General features: G+C 40.2%; 1 protein-coding gene across 1 annotated transcript; it reads right to left on the reverse strand.

The window, feature by feature from the left end:
* Positions 1-819: 819 nt before the first annotated feature.
* LOC125241460 (band 7 protein AGAP004871) lies at positions 820-23,451 on the reverse strand. Its single transcript, XM_048149966.1, has 7 exons — positions 23,350-23,451; positions 14,407-14,479; positions 11,655-11,737; positions 7,020-7,129; positions 4,085-4,234; positions 1,371-1,551; positions 820-931 (listed from the first exon to the last, which is right to left on the reverse strand). Exons 1-7 carry the CDS (start codon positions 23,383-23,385, stop codon positions 866-868), a joined length of 699 nt encoding a protein of 232 aa, XP_048005923.1. The 5' UTR covers positions 23,386-23,451; the 3' UTR covers positions 820-865.
* Positions 23,452-23,755: the final 304 nt, after the last annotated feature.

Consider the following 23,755-nt stretch of genomic DNA (forward strand, 5'->3'; position numbering starts at 1 on the left):
TTATATACCCTTACACATGGCTCAGGCTGTGTGATTGTACATAACGTTCTATATATCGTAACACTAATTAAACATTACTACCCATATATACTAAAATAATTTCATCTACTGTAAACATTTGAGTAAAATTTTATAATTGAATAAAATTATATTTTTTAGCTATATAATATTATACGTCTTGTATGTAACTACTGTAACTAGGTACCTACTGATTAAATAAATTCTACTAAGTAAATTTAATACATATACAATACATATATTATCTCTAATATTTTGAGTAAAGATAAATATAATCTCTTGTCTAATTTATATTTTTTTGGTTATTTATATATTCTGAAAATATATTTGTATATGCATTGATTCAACATTCTACGATCAATATGCTACGAGTACTACTTAGGTTATACAGTACGTATCTGGTCGTGAGCAAAGCAATTAAATGTACCACGAAAATGTTAAATTGTAAATATGTAAGTAATTTTTACCGTTGGCAAAAAAATAATAGTATATTGTGCAACAAGGAAGGTAAGGGGGATTTTGTCGACGAGTGTTAATAACTCGCGACAGCCGCAGCAACAACATGAAACGCTCCGTTTGTTATCCGATTTAGTTGATTTACTATAATACAATGACGATTAGATTATTGCATTCACAGGCTGTTTCAAAATTATAATTATGCAATTGAAATGTTCTTACAAAGATTAATTAAATCTTATCTATACTATATATATACTTCATATAAACGTTGGTCAGTTTACAGCGTCGCTTCACGATCAGATACTTACTGTATGACTGTGGCCAATTTACCTAAATTCATGCCTAAAGTGTCATTACATAGGTTCCTCCTTTGCCTTTATGAAATACGTTAAGAGATCGATCGGAAGAGGAAAACGATAGTTGAGTTCTTTTCCGCCGATATTGTGTTTAATGTCTGAAACAAACAAGTAAAATGAACTGGGAGAATTACCAACATGTTGTCAGTCATGAATCAGGACCTCACAGGCCTTCTAAGCGCAAGACCTTTGCGAGGCCTCAGTTTCTATGACCTTAGCGCCGGCCTATAATATTTTTATTAAAAGAAACCTGCAGATATCGAAGCAGAAGGGCAGTTGAGCTGTCCCCGATGACCTCAGAAACATATCTCCACACACGTTAGGCTTGCTGCTCGCTCTTGTTATGACCTTGGCACGGGTCTCTCAAACGACTTTTATTTACAGAACTGTCTCACCTGCAGATATCGAAGTTGAAGGGCGGCCGGACTGTCCCCGATGACCTCAGAGGCCTCTCTCAGCGCTTTTGAGGCCTTTGTGAGGCCTTGACCCCTATGACCTTGGCGTTGGCCTCGCAAAAAAATTAAATAAAAAAGTCACCTGCAGATACCGAAGTTGCAGGGCAGCCGGACTATCTCCGATGACCTCAGAGGCTTCTCGCAGCGCCCGCGAGGCCTTCTGCTCGCCCTCGGCCGCGATGACCTTGGCGCGGGCCTCGCGAGCGGCCTCAGCCTCGGCAGCCATGGCGCGCTGCAGCTGCACGGGCAGGCGGACGTCCTTGCTGCAAGACAATAATCGGCTTAAAGTTTTGAAAGATGGCAATCGGACTTAACGTGACATTCAAATGTTTCCAAGCGGCCTAGGACGCCTCACACCAGTGCGTGCTTTTCGCTCTTACAGAAGGTGAACTTGTACCACACCTCGATCGAATAATATGAAAGAGACTCCTGTAGGCGAACGCGTCCCGTGCTTGTATGAGTGAGATATAACTGGTCGACTGGTCGCGTTCAAGTGTAACATGGTCTGATGAACTATCGGCGATAAAAACGTAACTCGTACTCCCGTGTAAAAGAGTGATTTACCTATAGCTCATTAAGGTCATCATAAGAGATGCAACGTATAGTTGTTAGGCCGGATACCGGATACCGAATATTCGGTCTAACCATCGGCCGAATATTCGGTATCCGGCCGCCGAATATTCGGACAGCAGAATTTTACCTACAATACCTATAATTTAAGCAGGGAGCGGGCGCGTCGTGCAGGTTTTGACTTGTTTCGTAGTCCGTTTTTGTTTAAATGTTTTTTTTTAATAAAGGGCTATGATTATAAGTATTATAACCGTAACTTTTTTTACATTTAATTTGTTTACTCCAAAATAATTCAATCAAAAATAGCACATCCGGTATCCGGCCGGATAGTGCGTCACTATCCGGTATCCGGCCGAATATTAAAATAAGGACCGAATAGGCCGGATACCGAATAGTAACCGAATATTCGGTGCATCTCTAGTCATCATCATGACTCGGCGACGAACTAAGTACTTATAATTTGATCGCGCTATCATCGCATTTCTTTTATTTACACGTAGGGCTGCCATCCGTCCGGGTTTCCCCGGATTTGTCCTGAGTTTGGAGGCCGTCCGGGGGCCGTCCGGGCGGGGTGTCAAAAGAAGTGTCCGGGAAAACCCGGACACTTTTCATGTTAATACTTAAATCATTTTTTCGGACTCGTCCGGGGAAAAAATGGGATTTACGCCAAATGTCCGGGTTTTTTAAATCTTGGTCCGGATTTGGCGAAATTCGAGATGGCAGCCCTATTTACACGGAACTCGGGATCGACTATATTTTGTTCGTTTCTGTCGATAGCTCGTCGTTTACTCGCTTCCGGTGCGACCAATGCCTATAAGTAACCAGCTTTTTATGTCCCACTTCACAAACACCACTATTGCCAGATCGATAAATGGACAGACCGTTAATTAAGCAGGTTTATTTTAACTCATCAGGTTAAGTAATTCCTAACGGCGATCAAATTGCTGGGCGGGGCTCGTGGAAACCCACACATGTCTCACGGGCGTTGTATTTTACTCATTTAATCGCAATTTTCAAATTATAATATAGATACCTATTTAAATAAATTACTTTGAGAATTTTTCGAGTTTTTGGAACATTTTTAGAGCTTTAAAACCTTTAACGGGCAAGACCTAAAACAATTTTGAATTTAAATGTCATGGCTACCGGTAGGTACCTACTCCTAAAACTTCAGAGCAAGAGAAAAATACAAAAAAAAGGAATAAGGGTGGTTTAATTTGACACCTGTTCCAGGGGTAAAGGGTTATATAATTATCTAAAGGTAAATATTACAAATGGGAAAGTGTGCGTGTCTGTTTGTTTGTCCGTCTTTCACGGCAAAACGGAGCGACGAATTGACGTGACTTTTAAGTGGAGATAGTTGAAGGGATGGAGAGTGACATAGGATACTTTTTGTCTCTTTCTAACCCCCACTTCCCTAATATGGGAGGCGGAAATTTGTATGGAACATTCCGCAAATTTCGAATGTAACGCGAGCGAAGCTGCGGGTAAAAGCTAGTATTAGTAATTACACTTTATGAATCACAGCAAGGCTGTCATTTTTATCAGTAATCACACATATGTTTAAAAATTACATTAAACAATCCTAACAAGTTTGTTCTGCATATTTATCCAGAGAGCATGAAAAAACTAAAAATATGAAAATTGCTTCTACGAATCGGCAATTATTGCAGGATATAATATCCTGTTTGCGGATTTTAATTACTTTCCAACCAGAAAAATAGTACATTACTACAGAGGCCGGGACAAATGGGGTTGCCGGCCGAAGACATATAGACGGATAGGTCTGAGGCGGGCAACCCCATTTCCCGCCGAGGTATGTATAGTGCTTTTCTCAAACATGGTATGAAATAAATAAAGTCTACTGAAAATAGTAACTTTGGATGGCTGTATCTCCTAAACGGTGCGTCGTAGCGCAAAAATAATCAATTTTCGTTCCCCTTTAATGCCCCGTATACGCCTATAAAAAAACAAAAAATTAAAAAAATAAATAAAAAAAACGAAAAAAAATTTTTTTGTATGAAAACGCACCCAAAATGCAAGGTTTGTATGAAATTCCATTATCGTCCTAGCCGCACCTGCAACGTCATACTTCGCTGCCAATTATAAGGCACATAACATCAATATTTCATACCATGTTTGAGAAAAAAATCATAAACCATCCGAGCTGCCGATCCCGGGAACTTCCATCTCGCTCATGCCGCTCAATAAGCAAGTGCGACTCACATCTCAACCCGTTCGACCTTGATGCCCCAGGCCTCCGTGGCCTCGTCCAGCGAGATTTGCATGTTGCCGGATATAGTCTCGCGCTCGCTGAGGATCTCGTGCAGCGGCCGCGTGCCCATTGTGTTGCGGAGAGTCGTCTGCGCTAAGAGGCTACACAAAAATATTATTTATCTTATTAAATATATAAAAGAAGAAACTGACTGACTGACATATCAACGCACAGCCGAAACGGCTGGTGGGTGGTGGGGGTCCAAAATGGGGGTCCAAAATTCAACGTTTGAATAAGATTACTTTTAGTACACGGGCGAAGCCACGGGAAAAAGCTAGTTGTTTAAATGATAATTGATAATTACAGCCTCCCACTTCCTCGCAGTTCTCTCAAGATTCGGGCCAGTGACTTTGTTATATACTATTGTTAAAACAATTTTCTGGCTCACAATTTAAAAAATGCCCTGAATAGTGGTTTTGTCCTAACACCTATTATTACTTAGGCCCACTTGCACCCACCAATTAACTCAGGGTTAGTGGGCTGTCATCTGTCAAATTCCATATAAAATGGTGGGTTAACCCGAGGTTAACCCTCCATTTGCGTTGGTGCAAGCGGCCCTTATACACATATTATTTATTCGTTTATTATGAAAAGCTTTTCGCTAACACACACAGCTTTTGATAGGATTACATTTTGGTTCTAGGAAATCAGTGTAGGTAGTCTACCAAATCGATGACTGGTAGTAATAAAATTATTTGAATCCAACAAAGGCTCAAAAGGATTTTCACGCGCAACAGCTTTCCAATCATGGTTTTGAAATGGTTGCGCTATTTTTTGTTGTACTTTTTACTAGTTGGGTTTAAAATAGCTGTTCGGTGTTCGGCCGAATACCAAATATTTGGCAAATTCTAATAAGTAATTCAATATTTATTTTGTGAGTGTGTAGGTACATATCGTCACTACTTTGAAAAAATCTCGTATCTCACGCTGCTCCTCAAAGTTAAAACGCAGTAAGTCTATATGCATTCCATACATACTTACTACAATTATATTTTCATTGACAGACGAAGATACAAGTTTTTTTTTAAGTAGTGAGGATATAGTAAAACGTTGCACTTCGTCGCTTACAGACGAGAAGAGATTTATTGCAATCAACAAAGGGGGACGTTTAATTAAAAACACACATTTTTATTATGTTCTATTACTCTTTATTAATCTGAAGTCCTGTGACGGCGTTGTGCGTTTTTGGGCCAACTTTGAAATCAAGCACATTATAAGATTCATGGCAAAGGAACCAGATCTGTTCGTCGCCTTGCTATTTCCTGTTTGCCCCACCCAACCATACGCAGGCTGGCCCCGACTCCAAAAATAATTGATTTGTTTATCATTTGGATGTTTAGATTATTGCAATCCGATAAGAATTCTAAATTCAAAGGTTTATTATTTTTTGCTTTTTAGTTTCTCCGTGTTTTGTAACGCGCTTATTTTTGAAGGCGGTTTTTTTTTAGTTTATTTATTTGTTGATTTTTAGTGGTTCCTATTGATATTATATGTATCAGTCCGAATATATGTACAGTAGTGAAAGAATTATCTTTTAACTCCTAACCATTGAGGAGTTGACCTTCCACCATCAGCTCAGCCACATAAAATTATTACCATCAGGCGCAAATACTGGTGTACCTTTGAGAAATAATACACTAAAAACATTACATGTGCCTATAACACTTGAAGATTTCCCTCGATTTCTCCTAGATCCCAGCATCAGACCCCGACTTGGTGCCAATGGGACCATCTCGGGGTTATACCCGTTCGATAAAAAAAAAAATTAAAATCGGTCCACGATTCTCGGAGATATCGAGTAACATACATACAAAAAATAAAACCGGCCAAGAGCGTGTCGGGCCACGCGTAGTGTAGGGTTCCGTAGTTTTCCGTATTTTTCTCAAAAACTACTGAACCTATCAAGTTCAAAACAATTTTCCTAGAAAGTTTTTATAAAGATCTACTATTGTGATTTTTTCATATTTTTTGAACATAGGGTTCAAAAGTTAGAGGGGGGGGGGACGCACTTTTTTTTCCTTTAGAAGCGATTATTTCCGAAAATATTAATATTATCAAAAAACGATCTTAGTAAACCCTTCTTCATTTTTAAATACCTATCCAACAATATATCACACGTTGCGGTTGGAATGAAAAAAAATATCCGCCCTCACTTTACATGTAGGGGGGGTACCCTAATAAAACATTTTTTTCCATTTTTTATTTTTGCACTTTGTTGGCGTGATTGATATACATATTGGTACCAAATTTCAGCTTTCTAGTGCTAACGGTTACTGAGATTATCCGCGGACGGACGGACGGACGGACGGACGGACAGACAGACATGGCGAAACTATAAGGGTTCCTAGTTGACTACGGAACCCTAAAAAACAGTCGAATTGAAAACCACCTCCTTTTTTTGAAGTCGATTAAAAATACGTAGCCACCATACACTTTTTATACCCAAAATCTATAAAAATTGGTTTCTTATGTCGATGAGCATAGATATTTGTTCCTAGCTGAGTCATGAATGTTTCTAATGTATATAAGTATTTGTATATTATACAATACATGTCGTCTGAGTATCTGCAACACAAGCCTTCTTGAGCTTACCGTGGGACTAAGTCAATCTGTGTAAGAATACTATTAATGTCCTATAATAGTTATTTATAAATTTATTTATTTATGTGTGAAACACACCTAATTATTTAAGTCCTAGCGTGTAAAAGCTGCCTAAACAGATTTCGCCTCCTGCGTGTGGCAACACTGAAATCTCTCTCTCTGAACGCCGCTCTGTGGCATAACAAATAAAAATGTAAGATCTTCATTTTAAAATATTTTAATACAAGATTTAATTCAACATAAAGGTTTTATTATTCCGAAACCTTTACAATTTGTAGTACTTACCGTGTGGAGTGGTGGGCGTTCTCAACGTTAGCTATGGAGATGGTGGCGTTGTGTACACGGTAGTAAACCACCGCATCCACGGATACTGTCACCGAGTCCTTAGTTAACACCTGGTTGGAAGCAACAGGTTAACTTAACACTCATTCACTTGCTATACGGTGTATTTTGACGGTGGGTACCACGGTGCGTAGCCGAATGGCACAAACGCTCGCGAAACGCTTGTAGATATCTGTCTCTATTGCTCTTGCGTATTGGCGCGAGCCAGACTACCGTTCGCGGCGTTTCGTTTTCGTTTCGCGTCACAGAAATGCCATTCGGCTACGACACCAGATGGGCCCTTTTTTTCAAAGTTGTCTACCTCACTTTTTTTGTAACATGGGTATTTTTTACGCGATTAATACTCAGAATCGCGAGGTCTTTCGATCCTGATAGGAGAAAAAAAATGTCCCAAAATTTCCATACATTTTTTTCGAACCTTCCATTTCGTTACCGCCATACAAAATGTATGAAAAAATGGTAACGGAATGGGAAAAAACCTTGGGACACTTTTTTTATCCTATTAGAATTGAAAGCCCTCGCGATTCTGAGTTGAAACCACATAAAAATTTCTAAATCCAAAAAAAAAGTGGGGTGGACAACTTTGAAAAAAATGGCCCAGATACTAGGAGGAAACGGCCTTGGATCACCTTCCCTCGATTTTAGACAGAAATAACGTAATATTGGGTGTCGTAAGAAAGAACTAGGTACAGATGTAGATTCTCCTTCGTGTTCAGCCAGTCTCAGTACAAAACACTTTGAACTATAATAGCTATAATAGCACTGTTGTTACAAATCTAATTATGTATAAAATTATGTAGTTGTCAACTCGCTCTCGCAGACGTCCAAAATACAGGCTCAGCCTAGTTTGGAGTCTGATGGATATTCATGTAAACGTGTGTCTCTTTTGATAAATAAATATTATTCCTTTATTTATCTTTTTTTTCTTATGCTAGGTTTTTTACAATATGAGTATAAAAGTAAAATAAAAAAACACTTACAAAACAATATAAAAACATATAAACATATTATAAAAAACCTAACCTAGGGTGCCGCCAGCAGCAGGGCAGGGCCCAAGCTGCCGGTGGTTAGGGCTGCAGAGAGAGGAACCGTCGAACTATCCGCGCTGTGTCTAAGATCACCGCCTTCTGCATCTGGCCCTTGATCCAGCCACCTAGCGAGAGTCTCTTAAGATGTTGGTCGAGACTCTTCGCTATGAGACCGTTCGCTGAAACGACTATCGGAACAATGATCGTTGATTCAACATCCCACATGGCGGTTATCTCGTGAGCCAAGTCTAGGTACTTACTGGACTTGTCCTTCTCGGCTTTCACGAGATTCTCATCATGGGGGATGGTGATGTCAACGAGCACTGCCCGGCGTTGCAGTCGATCTATTATCACAATGTCAGGCTTATTGGCTACAATAGTCCTGTCAGTGATAATAGATCGATCCCAATAGAGCGTGGCACGACCATTTTCGAGAACTGGCGCAGGTAAGTACTTGTAGTACGGTACTTCGCGGTCCACAAGGCCGTATTGAAGAGCAAGTTGCTGGTGAATGATCCTGGCTACGAGATTATGTCTGTGCAAGTACTCGCCGTTAGCTAGGTGAGAACAACCGGAAATGATATGCCTGAGTGACTCTCCGGGACGGCGGCATGCCCGACAAATGTCGACCGTACCGTCCTTCAGGATATATTTCCGGTAGTTGTTCGTCATCATAACTTCGTCCGCAATTGCACAGGCAAAACCCTCGGTTTCTCCGAAGAGGTCCCCGAATCGTAACCAGTTCACCGATGCGAGCAGATCTACATCGGGTCCCGTGAGGGCCTTGTAGAACCGCCCGTGTAGCTGCTTGCTCTCCCATACCGCCTTGCGGTCCGCAGTACTTAGTACCACAGGTTTGCGCCAGTTCTGTTTCGCCAAGGAGAGCGGCGTGAGGTTTCCGTCCACTGCCACCACATCACGATGTATCCCACACTCGTTGTTAAGGAAGTAATTCCTGAGATTGTACACCTCACGGTTGTGAAGATCTTTGGCGTTTAGGAAGCCTCGACCTCCGCACTTCCGTGGGATGTACAATCTCATAACAGACGAGCGCGGGTGTAACATACGATGTGTGGTAAGCAGTGAGCGGACCCTCCGATCCAGGGCGTCCAGTTCAGTCTGGGTCCACCGTAGTATGCCAAAGGAGTATGTGAGTAGAGGCATTACCCAGGCGTTAAAGGCGCGCACTTTGTTGCCTCCTGACAAAAGACTGTTAAGGACTTTTGTGAGCCGACTGAAAAAGCGCTCCTTCACCGACCGTCTAATGCCAACATCCTCAATACCCAACGACTGTGACATACCAAGGTACTTATAGGTTTCTGATTCAGAGATAGATCTGAACGACATCGTCTCAGAAAGTTGTAAATTTTCTGAATTTACAACCTCCCCCGCTGTACATGCATGACCGCACACTTATCGACACCAAACTCCATTCTGATGGCGGTACTGAAAACTTCTGTGGTTTTCAATAGCACCATCAGGTCTTGGGTGTTCGGTGCAAATAGTTTGAGATCGTCCATGTACAGAAGGTGAGAGATGACTTCACCCTCTCTCCGAAGCCGGCAACCTAGCCCAGAATCCTTCAGCAGCGTGCTGAGGGGATTCAGAGCTAGGCAGAACCATAATGGACTCAAACTGTCACCCTGGAATATTCCTCGCTCAATCCTTATGAAGTCCTGCGGGCCAGGAGGGTCATCCCTGCCTCCTGGTTGACGAAGGACTGTGGTCCACTGCCTCATACATGCATAAATATTAAATTAAATATTATTATTATTATTATTATGTTTGTTCTTTACATATCTCGGGACCATGGGGTCCCGGACCTTTGTAAGGCATACGTGGGGCCGAAGCCAACAGCGCAGAGGCCCTTTAGAACAGTTTAATCTAAATGTAATGTGACACAAACCAGCGATTATCCCTGTCCGCACTATAGTAATGCACCCAAGGACAAGCCCCGGTTAGAGTAGAACTATTGTAAGATAAAGGTACAAAAAGAAACCGGGCTATTATGTTGAGTTGCTAGTGAATTCGTAACCGGTGCTATTGGAAAAACTATGGCACCTGCCTTACTCATATGTTACAAAACATGACAAAATAGGCAGGTGGTGACTCGCCAACTCACTATATGGGTCCCCGAAAACGGCCGCTCGCACGGAGCGACAAGGGCACAACATAGCGTGAGCGGCTCAGGGTGTGGAGAGGTGTGCGCCGCTTTCTACCCAGTCTGTACGAAACAGCCACTGTGCCAACTCGCGTCTTATGCATATTTCACTTCCACCCTGCAAGCATATAGCTCTGGCACCCCACTCTGGACGGCCGGTTAAGGCAAGCCAGAGGTGAGAGTCCTGCGACCCCTGCTCAGTGTTCACTCCGGCCGGCCAATGAAGGCAAGCCGGAGGGAGGGATCTGATCGACTCTCGGGGGCATGGGACCCAAGGGACGCCACTTCCCATTCAGCTCGCCACAAGCTGCCCTGGGGGCTTATTATTATTATTATTAACTAGCATGACAAATACGAACGTTTCCGGAAACACACAAAGGAAAAGCTTTTCGCAATACATCTGTAGTAAAGAAAATCTCTGGTCTGGTAGAGAATGCCTTATCGCATTAAGTTCGCCTTTTGTACTTTAAGGTTTTCTTTAGGGCGCTGTTATTCTGATGTATGGGTTGACAGTCCAGTATAGTATGAAGAAAATAGTTAGTTCTAATGAAATTCCGCAACATGGCGCGTAGTCATATATCGTCACTACTTTTTAAAAAAATTGTATCTTCGTCTGTCAATGAAAAGAAAATTGTAGTAAATATGTATGGAATGCATATAGACTAACTGCGTTTTAACTTTGAGGAACAGCGTCAGATACGACATTTTTTAGTGACGATATATATTTCTGGTTAGGCTTTACCTACTTTTTGACAACCTTTTATTGCTAATCGATCCCATTCCTCTGCAGGATCAAGAGCTTGTATGAGATCTAAAATTAACTACGGCTAAGAAAGCCACAAATCGAGAAGAACTAATCTCATAAACTTTAACCCCCTTATTCATAAAAACACTCTAAAGTTATCAAGCCAATAAAGTTCTTTTTCCCCTCACTAGCTCGGAAACACGTGTTTTGTCCTTTAATACCAGCGGGTAAAAACGCATTTTATCCACTAGTGGGTAAAGTAATTTGACCTTGAATAAAGTCAAATTAACAGCTGTAAAGTTGATAAAAGTAGGTGAATCTAGTAATAAAGATGATTTACCACCTGTGGAACTACTGGAAGCAGTGATAAACGCATTTTTTGCGTTGTAGTTTCCTCGCTACAGTGAGGGGAAAAGTTTTGTGTTACACTCGCTTCGCTCGTGGTTCAACTATAGAATCCTTTCACTTGCTCGTTTTTCAATTCCACACGCGGCGTTAAAATACAACTTTGCCCCCTTGTATAACAAATAACTATTATCCCTTTCCGACGTATTTGTGTGATAGAAAAGGACAAACGAACTTTATCGGCTTGATAACTAGAGTACGTTTATGAATAAGGGGGTAAGTGAAAAAAATATACTGACCTCCTGCGGGGGGATGTCGTAAGTTCGCGTCCGGAGGTCCACCCGGGCGTACGTATCGATACAGGGCAAAATGAAGAATATGCCTGTAAAATAATACTTATTAAGACGATACAAGACGGGTCAATACAAAACGCTCTCGACTATTTCCTCCCTGGTTTTTGAAGATAGAGCAATGATTTTTATGGCTATAAAAGGCGGCACATTGCTTGCGTGACGTGTGCCGCCGCCAGTGTACTCAGGTCTTTACTCTTTAGGTAAGTATTATAATTATCTTGGATTTCCTATGAAATAGTACATTGTGCAACAATATAGGTAAGTGCGTTTTCACATTATCCGATCCGATATCGGAAGTTGAAGGATTTCAATAGAAATAATCCAAGATGGCGCCTGTACTGTATGGGATATCGGTCCGACATCCGATATTGGATCGGATAATGTGAAAACGCACTAAGGGGGACATTAAAACAGTCTGCGGCAGTCGTGAATAATAGACACGAGTTTTTAATGTCCTTGCCTCCTGAATTACACACAATGTTTTTCATCACATTTGAGAGGAAAACACAAAGGAAACAATCATAAGGCAAAACCTGGAGCTGCAGCCAGTAGTTTATCTTCAGCTATATCGAATTCTTCATATAAATCCATTGTTTTTGATTACAAACACTTTTTGAGCACAAACAAACGCTTAAAATACTGCAATTCAACATACATTGACCCTGATAAGAGTCATAAGGGTGTAGCAAAGTACAAGGTGTCAATGTTACATAGGTACCTACTAATAAAGTAATAACATAAGGTACATAGGGGCAAATCTCAATTATAACTAGCCCATTTTTTCCATTATTTATTATACTATGATGTTGAGTTCTACATGTATCCACTGAACACGCCTATATACCATATACAACCGGTGGACACTCTATTTAATGAAAAATGGACCAGGGTGCGTAGCCGAATGGCGCTAACGCTCACGAAACGCTCACGAAACGAAACGCTAGTAGATATCTATCTCTATCGCTCGTGCGTATTGGTGCGACAGAGCTCGACGAACTGGCGCGGCGTTTCGTTTTCGTTTGGCGTCGGAGAAATGCCATTCGGCTACGCACCCAGTTACATTTACCCCCCAGTCGAGATTGGCCCCGCTGTACCTTATAAATAAGTACAAATAATTTACGCGGCGCGCGGCGGGGTGGGCGTGTGATCTAGTGGTAAAGACGTTAGCCGCGTAAGCTTGCCGTTTTTTCTTTCGTGTATGATATCTATTTCAATTTACAAATAATTTATTAAGCAAAATAATATGTACATTTTTAAACTGCCAGTTGTCATAGCATTTCATTTGCAACCCCTGGCCCCGTAGCCGAATGGCATTTCTCCGACGCCAAACGAAAGCGATACGCCGCTGGCTCTGTCGCGCCAATACGCAAGCGCGATAGAGATAGATATCTACTAGCGCTTCGTTTCGTGAGCGTTTCGTGAGCGATTGTGCCATTCGGCTAGCCACCCTGATATCTAAAAATAAATTTCCCAGGTGCTGCGCGGGAGATGCGCAATGAATCATATCAGGGTCATATTTTACCAGAATCAAACTGAAAAAAAAAGTTTACTTAATCTAAAAACTACGAAACAAAATCACGGTTAGATTAAAAAGTTTTACGGATACCCTTGACCTGAAAAGTTTCCAGGGTATATACGTAGCCAAATGCACAAACGCTCACGATAATATCGTTTTAGCTATCTATCTCTATCGCTCTTGCGTATTGGCGTGACAGAGCCGGACTGCATTTCTGTCGGCGTCTGGCGTCGACGAATGCCATTCGACTACGCGGGCAGGCGGCGGTTTTTTTTAACCAAGTACTTAGTCGACTGATGTATAAACGCAACAAGTGTTCTTGAATAAAGCAGTCTCATCAATCATCAGTGTGGCTCTCCCGTGTGTAAGCGAGACGTCACTATATTTATACTGTCATCCATCCTTGCGTTATCCCGGCATTCGACACGGCTCATTCACACAGTTTTTATACTAGTATTTTTTTATACAATTTAGATTGATATCATTTTATTAAATCAATGTAGTTTTAAAACAATATTGTTTATTGCACCAATAAATTGCTCTGATATTTAGAATAAGATGAATATTGTACACTGTTGACAATTTAAAAGTGCTTATTGTAAGCCTATTTGAATAAAGAATATTTTGATTGATTGATTGATTGATTATTAAAAAAAAATAAGATTAATAGAAAATTATGTGTAGGCGAACGCGTAGCATGCTATTTTGAGTGAGATAAGACACCGACTGGTAGAGTTCCTGACCGGCGGTAACTGTGAGGTAGCCGAGAGCGGGTGGGCGGCACTTTCAGCGGGAAGCAGGGAGTAGCTATACTGTACGATAGTACTCTTTATGCTGAATGGCATTTCTGCAACGCTGGTTCTGTCGTCAATATGCAAGAGTGATAGAGATATTATCGTGAGCGTTTCGTGAGCGTTTGTGAATTCGGCTACGCGCACTGATGTTGCTAATGTCCATGGACGGTGATGACTCTTTGCTGCCTATATCATAAAGTAGTAAGTACGTAGCCGGCCGAGGCGAAAGATCACGGCCCGCTCGTACTCCTGCACCACCTGAAAAATACTGTCAACTTTCTGACACTTACTAATGGAGCTCTCACACATGTGGTTCCTCTGATGTTGCTTGTGGCCATGGGCGGCGATGACTCTTTGCTGCCTATATCATAAAGTAGTAAGTACGTACCCGGCCCCTTCGCCCCCCCAGAGAGCAGCCGGCCGAGGCGAAAGATCACGGCCCGCTCGTACTCCTGCACCACCTGGAAAATACTTACTGTCAACTATCTGTCACTCTCCTACTACACAATAGTACATCAGAGGACGGGAAAATGAGGATTTCCGGCCAAGTGGGTATATGTATACGAGGCCGGGAATCTTATTATATTCACGCCGAGGCGTGTATATAGACTAAGAGCCCAGAGCCGACAGACCTTCCTAATTTTCTCAAGGATGAAACTTTGGTAATGTAGAAATCGTTTAAAGACTGCATGAGGGCTTTTTTTTTAAAACACTAACTTTTCTTATATTCTCAAGGCTGATTGTTATATATGTAATAGTAAAGACTGAAAGGATTTGATAATCATCATTTCCAGACCATTTCCGCCGGCCGTAACTTTTACCAGGCGCTTGAAAGTCTCTCTAACTTACCCTAATTTCTCAAGCTACGGCCGGCGCAAATGGTTAGGAAATCATGATTATCAATTCCTAACAGTATTTTCTAACACATACCTATATAAAATCAGCCTTGAAAATTTAATGAAAGTTAGTGTTTAAAAAAAACCTTATAGGAAAAAAATGGCCGACGGGCCGAACTAGGTAATATGCAGACATTAAACGTCGATGCGAACTTTACATTATCCCAAAGTTTCATCCTTGAGGAAATGAGGAAGGTCTGGTGGCTCTGGGCTCTTAGTCCAATAGTACATTTTTCAAACATGTAATGAAATAAAAATAAATAAAAAATGCTCTAAACCTTTTTGCTCCCGATATTTTAGTCTGGCAACATGAAAACAAACGTTAAAAACAAAACCTGTTTTAGTCAAACCAGCCATAATATAAATGACAATATTGTAATAAATAAAAAAGTTACTTTGCACGGCGAAAGTAGTATGAAATTCCTTTTCAGGCCTTTCGAGTTGTTGCGCCCAAAAAGCGATACTTCCGAGTCCACTATATTATAAGGAACGTAAAGACAATATTTAATTTCATTGCAAGTTTGAGGAAAACTTTTTTTCTCAAACATGCAATGAAATATTGTCTTTACGTTCCTTAAAATGGGCTGGGAAGTATCGCTTTTTGGGCGCAACAACTCGAGAGGACTGCAAAGGGATTTCATATTATTTTTTAGGCCTAGGCCTGCAAAGTAACTTTTTTTTATAAAATATTGTCCTTTAGAGCATTTTTTTTAATTTCATTGTATGTTTGAGAAAAGCACTATACATGCCTCGGCGTGAAAACGGATTCCCGGCCTCGTATCCCTATCCGGCCTCGCTCGCAAGCTCGCTCTGCCGTATATACCCACTTGGCCGGAAATCCTCATTTTCCGGGCCTCTGATGTAATGTACTATTTAACTAATTAGTTCGGTAACTTTTTTATGAGTATACCTAGATATTTTTCGGGCAAGAACGTCATGTTGTTAGTGATTGACAAAATAAAAACATCGACGATCCTTTTATCGATAAATATCTTTACATAAGTTTATTAATTACCTACCCCTAATAATAATCCCCAAAATCTTGAATAATCATGTAAAAAATTATGTAAACTGTTAAAATACGGTTCGTTTTATTATTATTGACCATTTATTTTCAAACATGTGACTTTTGTATAAAACATTAAAACGGGGTAGGCAGATCACATTAAACTACTCAAGATTCAGTGCCACGGCAGTAATAAATGACATAATTATAATGTAAGTTATCGATGAACTAAATATCGGAAGGAAGTCACTAGTGTCACATCGTTCGTGCCAGAAAAATATTTAGGTATATATATTTATGAATAAGGGGCTTAGTATCTAATATGTTTGTGTGTTTCGTACGCTGTTACAGTCGCCATCAGATATGTCTGGGCGGCCGGGGCGCGCAAAAGTATGTGAACACCTTATCGCCTTGACAATAGAGGCACACCTCGCACACTGACGATCAAATATATATATTATGATTATTATGAAAGAGGCGCGTGCACACAGTCTTAAGCTCGTGTAGGTGAACGCGTACCATGCTTGTATGAGTGATATATGACAGGTCGCCTGGGCGCGTCTGTTTACTCCGTCAGTTAGATCGTCCAGAAATACTGAACACATATTTTTCGCTTTTTCTAATTAATGAAAAAATACAAAGATAGCATCAAAATTCCAGAGTGGGGGCTTGTGACGTCACTTCTAAGTAAACATTGTACCTAGGCGTGACGTCACGCGGAACTTCAACGCACTGTACCGTGGTCATTTTTCGTTTACGAGAAAAAAGAAAAAATACGTGTCTAAAATTCTTTGATAATCTAACTGACGGACTAATTAGATTTTTTTTATCGTCTCGCCTATTGCGAGGTAACCGAGAGGGGGTGGGCGGCACATTCAGCGGAGAGCGGGAGTGGCCATACTGTACGATAGTACTCTTTATTATACTGTGACAGAGACGTGTTCAGATATTTGTGAGCACCTTGAGCGCTCCGATATATCTGATGGCGACTGTACTTACTGCCTTAGGTACTTACACAAGCAAAATTAAACCTTAAGTACACGAGGCGAAGACGCCCTTTCCTTATTAATCGCGTTCGCAGCGAAACAATTGGTCGCGGAGCGGTAAGAAAATTGGTTGGCTAAATTTTTAGCCAATCACAGCGAAGCTTTGACACTGACCTTCTCAACTTTTTTACAGGTCTCATATATATTTTAGGAAAGTATGTGTGTCTCCTTTTGTTTGACCGTCTTTCACGGCAAAACGGAGCAAGGAATTGACGTGTTTTTTTAAATTTTGTAGGCACGGAGAGTGACATAGGTAACTTTTTCTCTCTCTAACCCCCATTTCCGTAAAACAGAGGGTAGACGTTTTTATGGAGTATGCCGCAATTTTCGAATTTAACTCAAGCGGAGAAGAGATGGCGGGACGACTTAAACGCATTTTATCCAAGCTGGCAAAATTACGCACATGACAGGGTTGAGTGGAAGAAGCGAGGGGAGGCCTTTGCCCAACAGTGGGACACTACAGTAGGCTAATAAAAATAAAAAAATAAAAAAAACTCAAGCGGAGCCGCGGGCAAAAAATAGTAATAAATACTAAGATTAAAATTGAGCCAAAACAAATTGTTTTTGAATAACTCGATAACAGTTAGTTAAGACAGCAGTTTCTTAGAGAAATTAATCGTAATTCACCTAAAGAACCTTCCCAACCCTTTATAGGGCACTGCAGGCCTAGCACATGATTGCCGCGGGAGTATGTCGCCGCGAGAAAGATCACACGTCTTCTTCTAACTGTATTAATGACATAAGGACGGGTAGTCTATCTCGCGGCGACATACTCCCGCGGCAATCATGTGCTAACCCTGCTGATCTCAAAAAAGACCACCCTGTATGACTATCTTTTTGTATTTTTTTCTTGTACAGAATTTTTAGTACTACAGGATGGCGATGAGGTTTGAACTCACGATTTTTTTGAGTCTTGCCCGTTAAAGGATTAAGGTTAACGGAAATCAATAAAAGCACATTGTATAGATATGGATTGGTAGCTGTCTTTACCGAATAGGTGACTCTCGAAGTAAAGTCACTGTTGACGAGTTTACGTAAAAACGTTCGCTCTGCTTAGCTGGTAAAATGGAGGAATAGTTATTGGTTTAACAAGGGGCCAAAGTTGTTGTTTAACCGCACGTGCCAATATCGATACCCGAGCAAGCGAAAGACTCCAATATTGATCCGCGACATTTGTTAGTCGTATACCTCGAAATCAAAAAATCCTTGTAGCTTTTCATCTATTCGTGTTTTGCGGCGATAGCATATTTTGTTGTAGCGTTTAATATCGATGGTATATTTTGTTACTCGCATACATTTTTAGTAGATGTATACAAACAGTAGCAAGTTTTGATGTAGCATTATTATTAATAGCCTATTTAGTAACCGCATATATTTTCAATAGAATTGTACAACAATAGCAGATTTTTATGTAGCATTTATCACTAATAGCCTATTCAGTTAGCCGCCAATATTTTAGTCGCATTTTACCTGGATCGCATATTGTATTAATGGTTTAAAAAACCGGCCAAGAGCGTGTCGGGCCACGCTCAGTGTAGGGTTCCGTAGTTTTCCGTATTTTTCTCAAAAACTACTGAACCTATCAAGTTCAAAACAATTTTCCTAGAAAGTCTTTATAAAGTTCTACTTTTGTGATTTTTTTCATATTTTTTAAACTTACGGTTCAAAAGTTAGAGGGGGGGGACGCACTTTTTTTTCCTTTAGGAGCAATTATTTCCGAAAATACTAATATTATCAAAAAACCATCTTAGAAAACCCTTATTCATTTTTAAATACCTATCCAACAATATATCACACGTTGGGGTTGGAATGAAAAAAAATATCAGCCCCCACTTTACATGTAGGGGGGGTACCTTAATAAAACATTTTTTTCCAATTTTTATTTTTGCACTTTGTCGGCGTGATTAAAATACATATTGGTACCAAATTTCAGCTTATTAGTGCTAACGGTTACTGAGATTATCCGCGGACGGACGGACGGACGGACGGACGGACAGACAGACATGGCGAAACTATAAGGGTTCCTAGTTGACTACGGAACCCTAAAAAAGGCTATATCTCTGGCATTTATTACGTGGTCAAATGGACATATATCAACATTTGCATTCTGTGACAGACAGCAAATAGTGTTTATTATTTTATTAGTGATATCTTGGTAATATCAGTGATATGCAGAACGACCAAAAATCATACTACAAGAAAAAAAATCGGTTCAGAAATTTTGAGATGGCGGCGAAACGCGAATAGGTGAAAAGCAACAAGGATTTTTTAATTGCGAGGTAGGTATACGACTAACAAATGATCCGCGAGCGTAGCGAGTGATTCAAAAAGTGGAACATTGAGCGTTGCGAGGGTGTCAAGGCACGATGGTTAAACAAACTTTGCCGCCGAGTGAAACACAACATTTTTCACCACACCAACACGAACAAAATACTGACTAAAAACGTCAAACCTATCAACTTATATTCAATATTTATGATTCAAAATTACCCTTTATAGGTAAATTCAAGTTAAAATTTGTATGAAATTACTTTGCACTCTTGTGGATAAAATGCAATTCTGCTATCTGTTTTCGAATAGCAAAGTAAGCCTTTACCAGTTGCTTTGGTGAAAATATTTTTTAATATATTATAAATGGGCTTACTCTTGGCCACAGACACAGACCAGCCAAAGGCAAAGACGTGGCCTACGATGGAGTGAGCTCGCCCGAAAGATGCCTGTTCACCCTTGATTTGAAGGTTGCCGGGTTATATGAGCTCGGAAATTTTATTTCAATAAACAAAGAAGGTCATATTTATTTATTTCAATTCTGAAATAAAAGCTGTATTTTGTTCAAATTTATTTAATAAAATGTCCATTTAAATGAGTTTACCAATCCTTTTTCAAAAGCATCGATTTCATGTGCATTGTCCTGAAACCAGCTTTTGATCTGCAAAATAAAGCATTTTTCAGTACAGATGGTCGTTTTTTTACGCACTAGTTCGAGAAGTGGTTCATTATATGCCAGGTCGAAACTTCGGAGGCTCATCTGTACTGAAAAACGTCGTACGATACACGTGCGAAAAGGAAATTCGTAACTCGTGTCGATTTAAAACACTTCCTTCGGTCGTGTTTTAATTTATCGCCACTCGTTTCGAACTTCCTTTTTTACGCACTTGTATCGTAATATACTATAACATATCTACGTATTTCATTTACTTGCCAGTATTATTAAAATTACATTATACAATACGATATCGGATATAGAAATCTTGTTAAAGGCAGATGTCAAGATGGCACCTTTAATTTACCTTTAGCAGAAGGTAAGCGGAAGCACGGCGGTCAGGTTCGTTATAAGGACGTGCTGAAGCGTCACCTGAATGCGTGTGCTATCGATCCTACACGTTGGGAGGAGCTCGCTGCTAACGGTCATGTTGGCGGTCTACCTTTGAATCTGTTAAGTCGTTTGAGGAAAACCGCCTCGCGCCGTTAGACTTACAACGCCAATTACGCAAGAAAAGACCTAAGCCCTCCTACGTGTATACGTACAACACGACCGGTCAATTATACTGCCATGATTGTATATATATATATATATATATATATATATATATATATATACGATGTTGCATCCGATATTAAGGAAGAGCGGTGTCTCTTGACACAGATATCTTGTATACTTAAAAAGAGACACCATCATGTATATTGTTAAGTTCTGAAGTTAATGAATAAACCATTTTTATTTTTTTATTTATATTAGATCGGACAATGTGAAAACGCACTAACTATGATTCATAAAAAGTACTTACCTATTCGGATCATTGCCTTATACAATTAAAATTTTGAAAAAACCCCCGACTGCGACATAGTTGACCGATTTTCATGAAACATGGCTAAGAACACTCCCGACTAACTCAGCTTTCAGACAAAAAAAACTAAATCTTAATCGGTTCACCCGTTCGGGAGCTACGATGCCACAGACAGACACACACACAGACAGACAAACAGACAGACAGACAGACAGACACGTCAAACTTATAACACCCCTTCGTTTGCGTCGGGGGTTAAAAATGAGTGGCAATAAATTAAAACACGAACGGAGGGAGCGTTTTAAATCGACACGAGTTACGAATTTCCTTTTCGTACGTATATCTTACGACGATTTCCAGTACAAATCACCCTCCGAAGTTTCAACCTGACAAGAAATGAACTACTTTTTTTTTTTAAGAGGAACAGGTAAACCATTTGACCGCAATCTCACCTTATCGCACTAGTGCATAAAAAAGCACCATCTGTACCGAAAAGAATTTGTTCTCGGCGGATGACCTCGGTTCCGCTCGGCTTTTCTCCTAGCAATGTTGAAGGCACTGGTCCCACCGCGAGCTAGTAAACTATGAGCTATCGGCTATAAAAACGAACAAAAGATAATAACTCCCGTGTAAATGAAAGAGACACGGCGATGTTTATAGTTTCTCTTTTATTTGCACGGGAGTGCTTATCTTTTGTTCGTTTTATAGCCGATAGCTCATAGCTTACTAGCACGCAGTGGGATCAGTGCCTAAGGTTGGCACAACACGAAGTCCACTTGAGTTCACAACGACAGATAAGATAATGACTTGATTTTGAGAATCCTAGATAGCCTATGGCACTGGTCCCACCGCGAGCTAGTAAACTATGAGCTATCAGCTATAAAAACGAACAAAAGATAAGCACTCCCGCATAAATAAAAGAGACACGGCGATGTTTATGGTTACTCGCCCAGCGATGATCTATCAATATCGCCGTGTCTCTTTTATTTGCGCGGAAGTGCTTATCTTTTGTTCGTTTTATAGCCGATAGCTCATAGCTTACTAGCTCGCGGTGGGACCAGTGGCTAAAGAGTAATTGCCAAGCGGTAAAAAGGCACATACGTTTCGACCCTGTGTTGTACCGTTGATGGTTTCTCTGCAATTATTTATATCGTGTCGTGTCGAATAGTAATTAAAAAGTTTTCAAGAATTTCACAAATGTTATAGTTTTTAAAACATAATGAAAGAGATATTACTCTTTATTAATCTATGAAAGGTTTTCAGGTGAATTTGAAAAATATCTAACACAAGTTTTCGCTTCAAACCACGTGCCTAAAGTACGACTTTATCCTTCGTTTCATTATAGAAATTAGCTGGATTTGATTTGCTACTACCTCAAGAAAATAATTTAATAAACTTTATTTTCGACGAAAAATAAATTTCGCAAAACAGCAAAATAATTTCGCTCTCGCATTTGACTTGTATTTGCATCGTTAATGATTTAAATATGTAAGTATTCAACTTTTAATTGACAAATTTAAAACATGATTTTTTAAGCCTCGATTGTGATTTGTGCCCGAAAGAGTCAAACAAATGCTTATATTATAAATTATAGAATAGGAAAAAAGTACCTATTCGATTGTTTTCCTCGCTGTTTAAAAATTCATATTAGCTACAAAATGCGATCTTTATTTAACTGTCAAGGCTGGCGCTTCTTGTTCTTCGTGTTCTGGGGCCCATTTCTCAAAACTGAAAGTTACAAGTTACAAGCATAAGTATCTGGAAAGACTAACTAAACTTGTCATATTTATTAGACTTTGACTACCACTTGTAAATTGTAACTTGTAGTTTCCAAAAATGGGCCCCAGACGTCGCACACATCACTAACACTATGTTACATTATTTTATTTATATACATGAACATATTATATTTACATAATTATAAAAACTAAAACTAAACTTAAAAGCCAGTTTATATCTAAAACAGGCCATTGCTCCTAGGATGCTGGCAACATTTCCTGTCTGTACCTATCGCAATGCTGATACGTTGTGACTTGTGCGAGGAAGGCGCCAGCTACTTATTCGATTACCAGACCCTTTATACTTGAAGTCGCGCTTGATGTATGGACTCGCGCGCGACAAGGCAAGTTATGCTAAAGGGGCAGTTACCTCAACCAGGCTTACTAGCACATGATTGCCGCGAGAGTATGTCGCCGCGAGATAAATGACACGTCTTTCTCTAACTGTATTAATGACATAAGGACGGGTAGTCTATCTCGCGGCGACATACTCTCACGGCAATCATGTGCTAACCCTGCAGACGCTTCGCAATTTCTGTGAAAAACTTGTTCGGGTTGCACCCCATAGACCTAGAGTTGCAACACCACCAATACCACCATATCCATTCCACATCACTAAGGCCCACTTGCACCAACCACTTAACTCAGGGCACTCAGGGTTAGTGGTCTGTCAACTGTCAAATTCCATATAAAATGGTGGGTTAATTAACGGTGGGTCCCGAGGGCTACCTCGGGATAACCCTCCATTTTCGTTGGTGCAAGTGGCCCTTAATAGAAGACATTCGCTTAAGAGACAATAAATATTTCAAAAGCGTACCTTGAAGCAGATGAGGAGAGATATAGGCATGGTCATTACCACCAGGACCCATGACAGTACGACGAGGATTTTGCCACATGTCTTGCTCTCTGAATCGTTGTCGTCGTTAGCTACAACAATCAAAGTCATTTTGAACACTAACGTATAAAAAACACGATTAAAACTGCCTCTACATATATCCTTTGTCTAAAAACTTATGAGAATAAAAAAAATGCCGTGATAATTCTTTCTAACTATGGATTATGAAGGGTTAATAAATAATATCGAAGGACAGGTGGCACCTGTTCGAAACCTGCTAAGTCACTGTAGGAAACAGTATTATTAATTTTTAATGGATAGGTAATATAGTATACGTGGAAATATAGGCAAGTTACCACAATAAGTAAGTACTTAAAATATCTCAATT

This window comes from Leguminivora glycinivorella, chromosome Z, assembly GCF_023078275.1.
Source record: "Leguminivora glycinivorella isolate SPB_JAAS2020 chromosome Z, LegGlyc_1.1, whole genome shotgun sequence".
Classification (NCBI taxonomy): Eukaryota; Metazoa; Arthropoda; class Insecta; order Lepidoptera; family Tortricidae; genus Leguminivora; species Leguminivora glycinivorella.

What these genes read in the sequence shown, in the direction of transcription:
- LOC125241460 (XM_048149966.1), bottom strand. Translation starts at nt 23,385, where the DNA reads ATGACCATGCCTATATCTCTCCTCATCTGCTTCAAG. An exon ending in ACGACATCCCCCCGCAGGAG is followed by an intron (nt 7,130 to 11,654) that starts GTCAGTATATTT and finishes GCTTCCAACCAG; the next exon opens with GTGTTAACTAAGGACTCGGT. An exon ending in TGCAACTTCGGTATCTGCAG is followed by an intron (nt 932 to 1,370) that starts GTGACTTTTTTA and finishes TGTTTGTTTCAG; the next exon opens with ACATTAAACACAATATCGGC.